Raw genomic sequence first — 13,097 nt, forward strand, 5'->3', positions numbered from 1 at the left:
GTGTCTGTCTAAAAGTACAAGTTTAACAACTTGGCATTGTGTGACAGAGGGCGCTCATACTTGTTTTGTTTTTTTTTCTCTCTTCCCTTCTTACTGTTCCCCTTCTCTCCTTTTCCTCTTTTTTCCCAATCTCACCCTAACAGGGATACTTCAAAAGGAGACCAAGTTTCCCAGAATGGTTTGCCGGCTGAACAGGGATCTCCACGGGTTAGTTACCGCTCTCAAACGTACCAAAACTACAAAAACTTTAATAGCAGACGGACAGCCAGTGACCATTCATGGTCTGGACTGTGAAGTTCACTACTGTTTGTCAAGAACCACTCTTTCTACATCCTGTTGGTTTTGACCTTTTGGCTTTCATGTCACCTAAAGTGTTAAAATTTTTAGTTAATTCATAGCCTTCCTTGGTTTCATATTTGTTTGCATTTAATTTTGTTTATTTGGATGCTCATTGCCTCAAAGCAGCATACTTATTTTTTATTTATTGTGAGCTTTTTTACTTTATTAAGATTTCACATGAGTAATTGAAATTAAATTACAGCCTAATAAAGAAACTAGAATCTAACAGGTACGACACACCCAAGTTATACTAACAGGGCACAGTTCTCTGCAATAGGTGCTATGTTATTTACAAGTATTATTAGCCTTGTAGTAGTTTAGTAACTAAGAGGACTGGTTTATGAGGAAGGCGATGTTCACTAAGGTTATACCTGCAGTTGTTCTGTAACATTCCATGGAGATTGCATCCATTGAAATGACAGGAAAGAAGCTGAATAGTCTTGTTGGGGAGCTTTTTCAGTTTAGGTGCCGGACCCCGAATGTTCTGAGACCCTCGGGTCATTTATTTTGTACAAACCCAATAATCCTCTCTTTTCTGCCAAGTCCTCAGCCTAGCACTGTAGGCCTCTGTGTGACACATATTACAGCCAGCCTGGGGAAATAAATTTCCTCTGACTGCTGCCACCAGCTCTGCCTTGTCATTGTCACCACTGTCAGCACTCCGAACAGGGCAGGTGCCAGCAGCTCTCAGCGTGTTTCAGAAGCCTGCCTACCAGACGTCAGGCCTCTATTCAGTCAGCGACTTCAGGGTGTCAAAACTATGTTTTAATTTTTTAAGCAAATGGAACAAAAGCCATTTTGATTCATCCTGATTACTTGAACGGTACACTCAATGGCCTGGGAGCACTTGGAAAGGTGTCTCTGTAGACAAACACCCTTTTGTATGTCTCCAATGAATCTTTGAATTCATTCCTTTTCTCAAGATTCTTTGTGGAGTTCTCTAGTAAGGAGTCTTCAGGATGGCATGTATCAGGCCACTAGCAGGGACTGAAAACGTTTTAACAGAAATCCTTTTTCTTAGGAGTAAAAGCTGGTGAAAGCTGATTTCATCAAAACCAAACCAGACTCGCATTACAGCAAAGCCTTGCAAGACACTCCCTTGCTTATTTGCCATATTTAGATGTGTTAGTGGAGTCAGAACCCTGTTTGGTATGTGTTTTCCATGAGCTAAGTCTAATTTGTCTTTTCATTTCTGATGCATTTTTTTTCTTTTGTCAGGATAACGTCATATAGCATCTTGTCTGTTTTTCCTAATCTCTATGTACATATCTATCTACCTGGGACTGTAGATAGGTATCTAGATAGACGCCAAGCTTCTTATGTTCTGGGCTAGTATGCATCATTATTGGGTCTCTGCCTTAAAACATCCAAATTTATTCTAGGGGGGGAAAAAACTATAGCTTTTTCTTTGGTTACTAGGGTCCCCTGACCATATCTATATGGCCCTAAATCATTATGTCACTATCATATATGTATACATGTATATATGTATATGTATACATATATGAGATGTTTCCGTGTGTGTGTGTTTAAATTTTGTATCATCAGACTGATACCAAATTTTAATGCTTTTTTAATTCAAAAGACAAAACCCATATAAGCACACAAGACAGGAGGATTGCTATGATGATTTTTAGCATTGCTCTCCACCTGTTTTGTTTATTTTTTAATTAACAATTGGATTGTATTGGAAGAAGATAAAACAATTTCATTCTTTTGGGTGATGGTGCAGAGACTCATGTTAATGAACTTGAAAATGGTGTTGCTTCGTGTACTTTGAAAACCAATCAGGTGTTTCCTGAGCTACTAGTTGTCATGTTGCATTCATGTCCACTTCCTGATTTCAGTGTCTCAGATGTGCCTGGCCACGAAAGCACTCTGAACTAATTGCTAAAGAGAAGCAACAACATGGGGCGTGGCGGGATCACATGTACCGTTGTTTGATCATAGCACTATGATTTGCTTTCGATGTCTGTCTCTAGTGGTGTGTTGTCTGTTGGCATGCTTAAAGCACATGTCCATTAAAATTCATTTTTGTTCCTTTTATTTTCATTGTTTCCTTGGTTAGTGATTCATTCGTTTGCATAAACATTAATTATCTCTGCATACTGGTTTGGGGTTTTCTCTTTCCTTCTAACTCCAAAGAAAAAATTTTTGCTGCAGAATTTCCGTCAGAAGAGACTTCCCTTGTCTTCACCTACCTTGAGATGTGATCAACTCTGATAAATGACAGCCCTTTGTAGATAAACCTCTGCCCACCCAAGTCACTGCCACTGGTGGTTTTCAAGTCAAAGCTGCAGCACTAAATTTTTTTTTCAACCTGGTGTCTGTACGTACTAACCCATGTTTCTCTGCACTCACACCTGGCTCAGGCCTTCCACACCGACTCACACTTGCTCCTACATGAGTTTCCTGAGAGCTCACTAGAAGAGATGTGTCAACTGTAAGACCCACTCAACATTCTTTTGACTTGGGTTTTGTTTTGGTTATTTCCCTTCCTGCAACCTGCCCGTAACAGTGAGAAGAGAAGCCAGATGTAATGGGATATACCTGCAGTCCCAGCTGGCGAGGGTCAGGCCAGAGGACTGGAAGTTTGAAACCATCCTGGGCAATATAGCAAGACACTGTCTTAAGAATGAAGTGAAAGGAGAAAGGGGAAAATGTAGTAGCCTATTGCTCATACCACATCTGCAGTCTGTTGCTTGCAAAGCCAGGATAACTAAGTACTCTCTCCCCCACCCCCACCCCCACCCCCGTGTCTTTTTGCCCTAATAATATATTTCCTATATTGGTATGAGAATAGGGAATTTTAATCAAAAACAACCTTAAGATTCTATAGTCTCTAGTCACACCCTAAACCTTGATGCTAATTTTGATAGTTTACATAAGTTTATAATTCCCTGCACTTTTGCCAAGTTTTCATTAGCATTTTCCCAGATACTTAACCTTGTTTAAAATGAAGCACTGTGCCCATCCATCTAGATAAGACCTAAGCAAGAGGGTTGACAGATCTGAGTGTCCAAGTGGTGGTGGCCAGTTTACCTCTTACACTGCCAGGGTTGCTGCTAACTGGGTGTCACTCTGACTCTGGGCAGCAGTGGTGGGGATTATAGCTAATGACTGTGCCACTGATACTTCCTTGTTTGTCTGTGTATGAGGGGTGCAGGTTGTCTGTAATCTACTAAAGCATCAGCCACACCCAGCTTTAGTAACTTGCTAATCCATGCCCTGGGTATAGCAGCCAGAGGCTGCCACAGTTAATGGTACACAGTTGATGGTACACAGGCCGAAAACGATAATGAATCAAGACACTACTACATTTCCAAAGCCGAAAAACCGTGTGGGTTACAATTTAAGTGAGCTTGGGAAGGAACGCTCCTGAAGACGTCTCCAGACTGAAGGGTCAGAGCCGCTGGAAGCCTGGCTGTCTCTGGGCGCTCGTCTCAGTGCAGCAAGGCGCCGTGATCAACCACCCGTGATGGGGAAGGCCCTGGTTCTGTCTTTGTTTGGGGGTAAATAGCTGTGTGGTGTTGAGTGACTGTGATTGGCTTTTCCAGCTCCTTTAACAAAAACTACAACCCACTCACGATTCAACTTGGGCAGATGTGGTTCAGTTGGCATTTGTTGACTTGCCTCATTTCCTTCCAGCTCTTAAGTTCCAAAGGCTAACGGGGATGGTAGATAGGAAATGCATGACTGTTGTCCTAATTTCTGCATGTGTTTATGGTGGTATTTGGAGGGGGGTGGGAGAGAAGAGCCAGGGAGGGAGCCTCTTTCAGAAACCAAAAGTGTTCCCTTGTTGCATCTGGGGGAATGCTATGTAGTTCTGGTAAGATTGTCTCTCCATCTGTTTGTGAATGCCCTTTTGCTTCTACTTCAGCCCTTCTGGTGATACCCTTGGTTGTAAGGTGGCTGCTGTATAACGTCCACTCTCATATTTAATATGTGTGATTGTTACCATTGTCTTTGTGTTTTAAAGTAACTGTAAGAGGAGATGATCTGAGCTATGTTAGAGAAAATGGAGTGATCAGAGGAGTAGAGTGCAGTAAAACTCATACTGGCATTTCGCTTTTCTCATTTCCGGGCAAGTGGGCGGTCATTAATCCATTCCCACCTTCTAATGTCCTTGGCGTCCAGCTGGCTTTGCGGGGTGTGCAATGGTTTTACTGTACTGCCTCCATCTGTACCAGGCATTTATACACAGCCACGTGTGCGAGTCAGAGCGTATGTGGTCATCCCTTGCTCTCGGGGTTAGCTGAATGGCCTCTCCGATGTCCCTAGATGGCAGAAACCATGGACACAAATGAAATGGTCAACGGTGCTGCAGAGCAGAGAACAAGCTCCAAAGAGTCCAGTCCCATTCCCTCTCCCACCTCTGACCGCAAGGCCAAATCTGCACTTCCGGCCCAGAGTGCTGCTACCCTGCCAGCCAGGACACAAGAGACACCAGCGGCCCAGATGGAAGGCTTCCTCAATCGGAAGCACGAATGGGAGGCCCACAATAAGAAAGCCTCGAGCAGGTAAAGGCAGCACAGGTGGAAAGTGGGGAGGGAAGTCACCGCTGCAGAGGTGGCCCAGGGTCGTGTGGGTTCCGCCTTCACAAGTGCCAGAGCTCTGCCTTTCCCTGATTGCTTGCTGGGGAGAGGAGGAGAAGTTATGGTGTGTGGGCAGGAATAGCAGGAGTGCAGCCTGTGACTCTTCCTGAGGAGGAGCTTACTAGAGTGAGCTTCCTGAAGTGAAAGGACTCTTGTGGGGTTTAGCATTCGCCAGCACTCATCATTTCTCCATATGAGTCTTCACATTATCGTCTCACACCAGTCTAGTTTTATTATTAGCTGATGAAGCGGGGCTCTGACAGATTATAAAAAGCATATTCTTTAAGACATCTAGTAAGTGGCAACACTGAGATGAAAATCACATCTAACTCTAAAGCTTGTGTGCTTAGCTGGTCAACCAAATAAGGCATCCACTACATGGGCTTGTGCCATGTAAGGTCTGTAACGGAGTCTAACAGTTTGCCATACCACTGGGGCACACCTTAGTCTAACTCCCCCAAGGGTATCATAAATACTAGTGGCCCTGGATCTACCCTCTTGCCAGTGGCTGAACCACAGAAAGATGGCACTAAGGCTGGGGAGGTTGTGCCTGAGAATACGAAGCCTTGTCTGTTGTGTTCCTGGGCATCAGTGAAAAGCTGTGAGTGCAACATGTGACAGAATGGCAGCTTGCATGTTCCCTGACAGCTGCTGCTGAGCCTTACCTGCTGTCCCAAAGACTGCATGGGTGTGGGTGAGGGATCATTCCATATCAGTTCCGTATGTGAAGATGATTTTCATGTGAGATTCTGGGTTCTTTTAGCAAGTGTGAGACAAAGAACCTTGATCTTTCTTTCTCTACCACACTCACTCAGGTCCTGGCACAATGTCTATTGTGTCATAAATAACCAAGAAATGGGCTTCTATAAAGATGCCAAGAGTGCTGCTTCTGGCATCCCCTACCACAGTGAGGTCCCTGTGACTTTGAAAGAGGCTGTCTGTGAAGTGGCCCTTGATTACAAGAAGAAGAAGCATGTGTTCAAGCTAAGGTGAGCATTGTCACGTGTTTGCCTGGGTGTGTTCATCTCACCCTGGGTTGATTTTCCCACAAAAGCACTGTATGGGTGTCCTTCCTCCTGTCATTCTCAGTCCCTAAGAAAGTGAATATCCAGTTTGCATACAACCTAGTGAGACTTGCTGAATTCTGGACCAAGGCAACACTTCCCTGTGCTCAGCTGTGCAGCTGGACTCAGAGGAAAAGGAGCCTTCATTTCATGACCTGGAACATTCTGTTCCCTGGCACTGCTGGTGGGCTTTTAACATCTCACTATAGAATGGAAGCTTTAAAAAAACCATTTGGAAGCCGGGCGGTGGTGGCGCACGCCTTTAATCCCAGCACTCGGGAGGCAGAGGCAGGCGGATCTCTGTGAGTTCGAGGCTAGCCTGGGATACCAAGTGAGTTCCAGGAAAGGCGCAAAGCTACACAGAGAAACCCTGTCTCGAAAAACCAAAAAAAAAAAAAAAAAAAAACCATTTGGAGTCTTTCTGGCTTGTGCATACTGAGGAATTACCATTGTTTGTTTCAGAGAAAGGTACTGTGAGTCATCCCAGAGTCTGAGGAGACAAACAGGAAGTACTTAGCTGAGGCAGGCCGTCCTCCCCAGCTCTTCCCACACTTCTGCTTCCAAACCACTCCTCCTTGTGGAAGACACCCCCTCACGCCACATCCACTCCCCATTCTCCTTGTGTTTGGAAATAGGCAAACCATTTGTTTCTCAAGCCTGACTACACCGATTCTCTCCTCAGAACCCACGTGATGGAAGGAAAGGGCTGACTTTCTGCAGGTTGTCTTTTGACCTGCACAGGTGCACGTGCACACACAGATTTATTTTTTGGGGGCGGGGGGTGTTTCGAGACAGGGTTTCTCTGTAGCTTTGAAGCCTGTCCTGGGCTAGCTCTGTAGACCAGGCTGGCCTCGAACTCACAGAGATCCACCTGCCTCTGCCTCACGAGTGCTGGGATTACAGGTGTGCGCCACCACCGCCCAGCCACAGATTTTTAAAATATATTTTTAGTGTAAAAGTAAAACATCTTGCTGGCTACTGATTGCTATATTCCTCTGGGATCTGATAAGCTGTCTCTTAATTGGTCTGGGCCAGTGGTGGCACTAGGGGATTATAGTTGGAGTTGACATGGCTCTCCTGAGGACCATAGATACAGTCGTTTTGTCAGAAGAGTCCCAGAGAGCCTGGCCCCTTAACTGTTCTCTCTTAGCACACCCTCCTTGGACCTCAGAGTCAGTTCCTACTGCTGCACCCCTAGTGCCAGACACTACTGTGTCACGCTGATGGCCTCCCAGGCATTACTGCTTTTCATTTTTATAAGAAAAATCTAGGAGACCTTTTCCATGTCAGTTAGTATCTCTAGAATTTGCAGATGTGGGGGAGACATAGACCCAGAAGCTAGAATTTCAGGAGAACTCAATTGTTTTTGAAGAGTTTTCTCTTGAATTCCTTTCTGCTCAGCAATTAGGAGTCCAAGTGGCATTTGCCCTCACAAAGCCAAGCCTTCCTGGGGTTGGGCCTTTTTTGTCCTTCTGTTGGATTAAAGCACTGGATTGCCTGTGCGTGTTGGGTTGGTCTGGTGACTGTATGGCTTCTTAATGACCAGGGGGCTGTCACCAGGCCTGTGCAGTCAGTGATGCTTGTAGCTCTATTGGCATTTCTGAGGTAAGTCCCATGGCCTGCTTGTAACTCACACTAGATAAGAGTTGGTTTTTGTTTTTTGTTTGTTTGTTTTTTTAACTTTCTAACATAAAATTGTTACCTACAAAACTGTAAAATGTCATTTTCTTGAAATTACAGACTAAATGATGGCAATGAGTACCTCTTCCAAGCCAAAGATGACGTAAGTTACTGCTTAGTTTCATTTTCTCAGATACTGAAGAGCATGGAAGCGTTGTGGAATGTCTGTCTGGTCTCCACAGTCACCAACACTGGGCCCCAAAGCAGCAAATGTCATCTTGCTGTCCCTCACCCAGGGAGGAAAGCTAGTACAGCATCTACTAGGTCCACTGGCGCCTAGGAGCAAAGACCTTGCCTGCTATTCCTTGTGGGTCAAGGTGGCCCAGGACAGGGTGCATGTCCTGATGGCCAGTCAGAAGCCTCCACACTGTATTCACTGCTGTTAACTGCTCCACCTGGGAGAAGAGAGCTAGCTCAATGATGACATGTGCAGCAATTTAAATTTGAAAAGGCCCCTTCTACCAAGAGAGATACCCTGGAAAAAAAGGGAGGGGCCTGTAAGATAGCTTAGCTGGTAAAGGGCCTGCTACCAAGCTCGTTGACGTGAGTTCAATCCCCAGGACCCACTTTATATAAAGAGAGAACTGACTCTGAACAATTGTCCTCTGATCTATATGCACACACACACACACACACACACACACACACACACACACGCACACACACACACACAGACACACACACGTACGCACGCACGCACGCACGTAAATGAAAAGAAATGGTTTTTTGTTTTGTTTTAAGGGAGGGAGAGTTGTTTCTAGGGTGAGAATGATATCTCACAGCCTGAGACTAGTCTTCTAGCTCCTGTAGGTGTGTAGAACTATACCCCAGAGTGGCCTGTGAGTGCGATAGCGCTGAGCTCATCTGAGAGGCTGAGCCATAGCCACTCTTTGGTGTTGATAAAGCAGAGATGCATTTAGGAACAGTGAACCTAGTTAGAGGCACGGCTCCCAAGGTAAGCCCTGAACACCTCATGCCCACCCCTCTGTCCCTCTGTCTAGGAGGAAATGAACACATGGATCCAGGCCATCTCCTCTGCCATCTCCTCTGACAAACATGACGTGTCCGCCAGCACCCAGAGTACGCCAGCATCCAGCCGGGCACAGACCTTACCCACCAGCGTCGTCACCATCACCAGCGAGTCTAGTCCCGGCAAGAGGGAGAAGGACAAAGAGAAAGACAAAGAGAAGCGGTTCAGCCTTTTTGGCAAAAAGAAGTGAACTTCCCTCTCGTCCTGCCCTTCTGACCTTTTGAGTGAGAGTCCAGCATGCAAGCTCAGACCAACACATTACTCTGTGCCTAATGTTCCTCCATGTAGTTGATTTTTTTTCTTTTTTTTTTCTTCTTTTTTTTAAAAAAATAAATTTTTTAATTTATAGAGTATTTCTGAGGGTGGGGGAAACATACCTAAACACTTTATCTCCAAGTTACAAAAGTTTGAGGTGCAGAGGGAAGGCCAAATTTTTTTTAATGAAATTATATAGATTAGATCTCAATATTTAAACTGTTCCTCAATTTTGTGAGGCTGTGTTGGAAATAACCCGCCTCTGATGCTGTTGGCTTGCAAGGCAGCGGTGCTTACACAAATATTCCTGTGCTCTCCAGAGACGATGGACCGATTTCCTGACACTGTTCTCCATTCACTTCAATGGTTACCCTGAGTCTTGACTATTATAAGTGCCCACGATGGGTATAACCTTTATTAAACAGATTGTGTATTATGATCTCTCGCTGCAGCCATAGTGCAGCTCCATGTAAACCTACAGGCCAAACCATTTGTATCTGGCATCACTTACTAACACATGACATGCGGCTTTTCTGCATCAATTGCTGTGACAGTTCAGAATGTCGGTATACAAGAAGGAATAGAAAACTGGTAAGATTTTAAATAATCTGTAATTTCAATCTTTTTTTCTGAAATACATTATATTGTATGTTTGAGATAATTCTAGTACAAAGTATAATAAAACTAGATGTATAATAAACCCTTTAAATCATTGGTAAGTGTATAAGTGGAACTGAAGCATTTACTGGACAAAGTAATGTTACTCTAATGGTTACTTGCTTGTGCGTGGCCACACTGTTATAATTTGCTTCATTACCTTGCTATTTGATACATAGTGTGCATTTCTCTGTCACTGTAACTATTGTAATGACAAATTTTCATCTTACTGCACAATCAAAATGGCATTGATAAGAATGAACTCCAGAGTCTGAGCCTGGACAGGGAGTGGTCGCTCAGGCCTGGTGCTCCATCGTACGACCTGTACCTCTCAACTTTTGCCCTATCTGTTAAATATATGCTATGTCATTAAATGCTTTTAAATCTAGCCTAGTGAGTAACGGGTGTTTTCCTCTCCTGTGCATGCATGCCTACTAGAGAAATTGCAAGGGAAGAAATAGCAAACAGAAAGCATTATATGATGAATATATACGGGTTCCTCTGTCACATTTTGTGTTTGTGTGTGGTACACCTGGCTTTGAAAGCTGTAGCAGATGAAGAATGGGTAGGAGTGTTGAGTGATGACACATACAGATTTCATATTTTATACCTTATTGTAGCCTTGAACCCTGACATTAGGGATAGGTAAATATTTTCTGAAAAAGAGTAAGGGATAATATTTTAAACTAGGCAAATCTGTACTGTATGACACCCCCTCCCATCCCCACCCCACCCCCGTTGCTTCCCCCTTGTAGAACAAAGGCCATCCCTGGTAATATGCAAACAAATGGGCATGGCTGTGTTCCAGAAAACCTGTATGGTGGGGCACACTGGAATTTCATAGATATAGTATGGTTTTTGATACAGCCTTAGGGATGGTTGGTAGCTTTCTCCCTATCTGGAAGGCAAGCTGTGCAGCTCATGAACTCATCCCTTGTCTCTGGACCTGCAGCCAGCTGCTTGCCTAAGAAACCCTGGTGTCCTCTACTGGGAAATAGTCTTACAAACAAAGACCAGAATCTTGAGTTTGAAGAATGCTCATTGATGGTGCTAGGCCTTAGCTAGCTCGAGTTTATATTCCAATTTAAAACTGGATTTTTTTTTTTCTATTAATACTTTTCTGTATTCCATCAGAATCTTCTTTTTTTTTTTTTGCTTTTCTCAGAGACACAGGGGGCATAAAATTAGAATATTTTGTCATTATTGATTTGCTTTGCCCCAGTGTATACACATAACCAGGGTACAACTGCTGAGGACATACAGGCTTGTTTGCTTGTGGCACTGTCTCAGTGTGTTGGATAGGCTGTTCTGACCTCAGGGCTTCCTTCTGCCTTAGTCTCCCAAGTGCCAGAACTACAAGCCACCACACCCAGTTGCTTTTTAATTAAGCCTTTTTACCTACAGTATTTGAAACCTGGCATGCAACTATAAGAAATACAGTTCCCTTTGTCTGCTTGGCCCAGAGTAATGTCCTGGAGAGTTGGAGACAGAGCAGCAGCATCTGCATGAGGGTCCCTCCATCCCTTCACATCTGTTTCCACCTCTACCTGCCCTTTAAACTTCTGACAATTGCCTGACTTCTCCCTTCAGAGTCTTACAGGGTGGTAAAGCTTTTTAGGGTTGGCTTTTCTCAGCACAGTCATTTGGAGATTCATTAAAGTCATGTCCCACTAGTCAGTAGTTTGTTCCTTGTTGCAACTGAATAATTTGCTGTAGTGGACATACCATAATTTATTTAGTTGTTAACTTACTGAAGAGCATTTCTCATTGGGACACTTAGGAATACAGCCATGATCATTTGTGTGTGAGGTTTTATTGGAGCAGATACCTTCCAAAGCTATCTGGGAGAGCTTAAAATCATTTTTAGACAGTTTGTTGAATAGTCTCCATTTTCCCGTTCAGTCTCACTTTTGGGTAGTTTTTACTGTACCTGTAATATCTGGACAAACGGCCCCCGTCTCCCATCCCTAGGCCCGGTTCCCTCTTCCCACAGGCTGCTATGGAGCCTGTGCAAGCCTAATGGGGAGCGGGGTACTCATTTGTGACTGCTGCCTGACTGGTGGCTGTTAGGGTGGGTTTGTTGACTCTGGAGTTGTGTATCTAACTGGTCCAACTGCTGTGTTCCTTAAATCCCTCTGGTTTCTGAAGCACTTTCCCTTAAAGCGTAGTTTCTCCTTGAGCCCCTGCCTTTCTTTTCTTTGGCCAATTCTTTGGGTTAAACACATAAAGGAAGAAATAAATGTGTGCTTTAAAAGGGTTTCCAAGGTTTAAATCCAACTTGAAGAAGACAGGCTACCCCCATCAGTGAAAAAAAGGGGGCGGGAATAGTTTTCAGCTTGTAAAGGACAGCTTCCATTGGCCTGGCTGTGGAAGGACTTGCATTATCCTTGACCGTTGGCTGTTTCTGAGAGATCAGCCTTTTAAAAAAGGATTTCACAAAGTAGAACTAGACCTGGGTTTTCTGTTTGGGGTTGGTTGGTTGAGTGGGTGGGTGGTTGGTTGGTTAAGTTGGATAGTTGGTTGAGACAGAGTCTTGCTTTGCAGCCTAGGCCTCAAGCTGGTGACCCTTCTCCATGGGGTCCTTGAATGCTAGGATTACACGTTTATGTCACTACATCTGGCTCTCTTTGGTTTAAACTAAGGACCCAAGATGACTGGGGTATTTCCATTTAAGGAGAAGGCACCACCAAACCCTGGTACTAGACAACCAGGCTAACATGAAGGCAGTATGATAGGATTCACACTGTTCCAAAGCAATGCCTCATTTTGAGTCTTCTCTGACTGCTAGCTTGGCATAGGGTTTCCCAAGCGCTTAGGGCTCCTGAGGCAGAGTATCTGAGGCAGTCTTGGTTGTGGTGTCTCTTTCAAATCCAGCAATCAGAGTTTCCTTTTGTTCTGATTAAGATCAAGTCTCTGCAAAAAGCACTAGGCAAAAGACTGCACTCAAGACCAATGCCTGCTCCTTGCTGAGCCCTGGGTCATTGTGTACCTGTCCCCAGACATCCTGGGGATGTACACTTCTTATATCCTGCATGTGATAGGGCCACAAGAGGCAACTGGGCTTGAAAGTTTCCCTTTGGCCTTCACTTGTCCCTTCAAACATTTGTCACACTTTGGAGACCTATTGTCTCAATTGGAAATGGAGGCAGTGGAATACTAGCAGATTCCTGCAACTCAGTCTTTAAAGAGAAGGGATTTTATATTACAGAAACACAAGGACTTTATGGGGTGTCTGGGTAGGGTGGAACCTGGGAGAGTTCCACAAGGGACAGAGGCCAAGCCCTAGCACATCCCCCGGGAGCATCTACTCAAGAGTGCAGTTGCCCTTTTAGATTGTCTCAGTGAATTGGTTTCTCCGTGTAGCTTTGCGCCTTTCCTGAAACTCACTTTGGAGACCAGGCTGGCCTCGAACTCACAGAGATCCGCCTGGCTCTGCCTCCTGAGTGCTGGGATTAAAGGCGTGCGCCACCACCGCCT

At 44.6% G+C, this 13,097-nt stretch overlaps 1 protein-coding gene across 2 annotated transcripts in view; it reads left to right on the top strand.

Moving 5' to 3' along the window:
- Sptbn1 (spectrin beta, non-erythrocytic 1) overlaps positions 1 to 10,008 on the top strand; it is a 174,225-nt gene extending 164,217 nt beyond the window's left edge. For both annotated transcript variants that reach the window (XM_059275169.1, XM_059275170.1), the window contains 5 exons: positions 144 to 207; positions 4,621 to 4,859; positions 5,750 to 5,923; positions 7,739 to 7,781; positions 8,680 to 10,008. In XM_059275169.1, the coding sequence (XP_059131152.1) occupies positions 144 to 207; positions 4,621 to 4,859; positions 5,750 to 5,923; positions 7,739 to 7,781; positions 8,680 to 8,898 (739 nt within the window). In that variant the 3' untranslated portion in view covers positions 8,899 to 10,008. The remainder of the gene's footprint in view (positions 1 to 143; positions 208 to 4,620; positions 4,860 to 5,749; positions 5,924 to 7,738; positions 7,782 to 8,679) is intronic.
- Positions 10,009 to 13,097: the final 3,089 nt, after the last annotated feature.

This window comes from Peromyscus eremicus, chromosome 10 (genome assembly GCF_949786415.1).
Source record: "Peromyscus eremicus chromosome 10, PerEre_H2_v1, whole genome shotgun sequence".
NCBI classification, from domain to species: Eukaryota; Metazoa; Chordata; class Mammalia; order Rodentia; family Cricetidae; genus Peromyscus; species Peromyscus eremicus.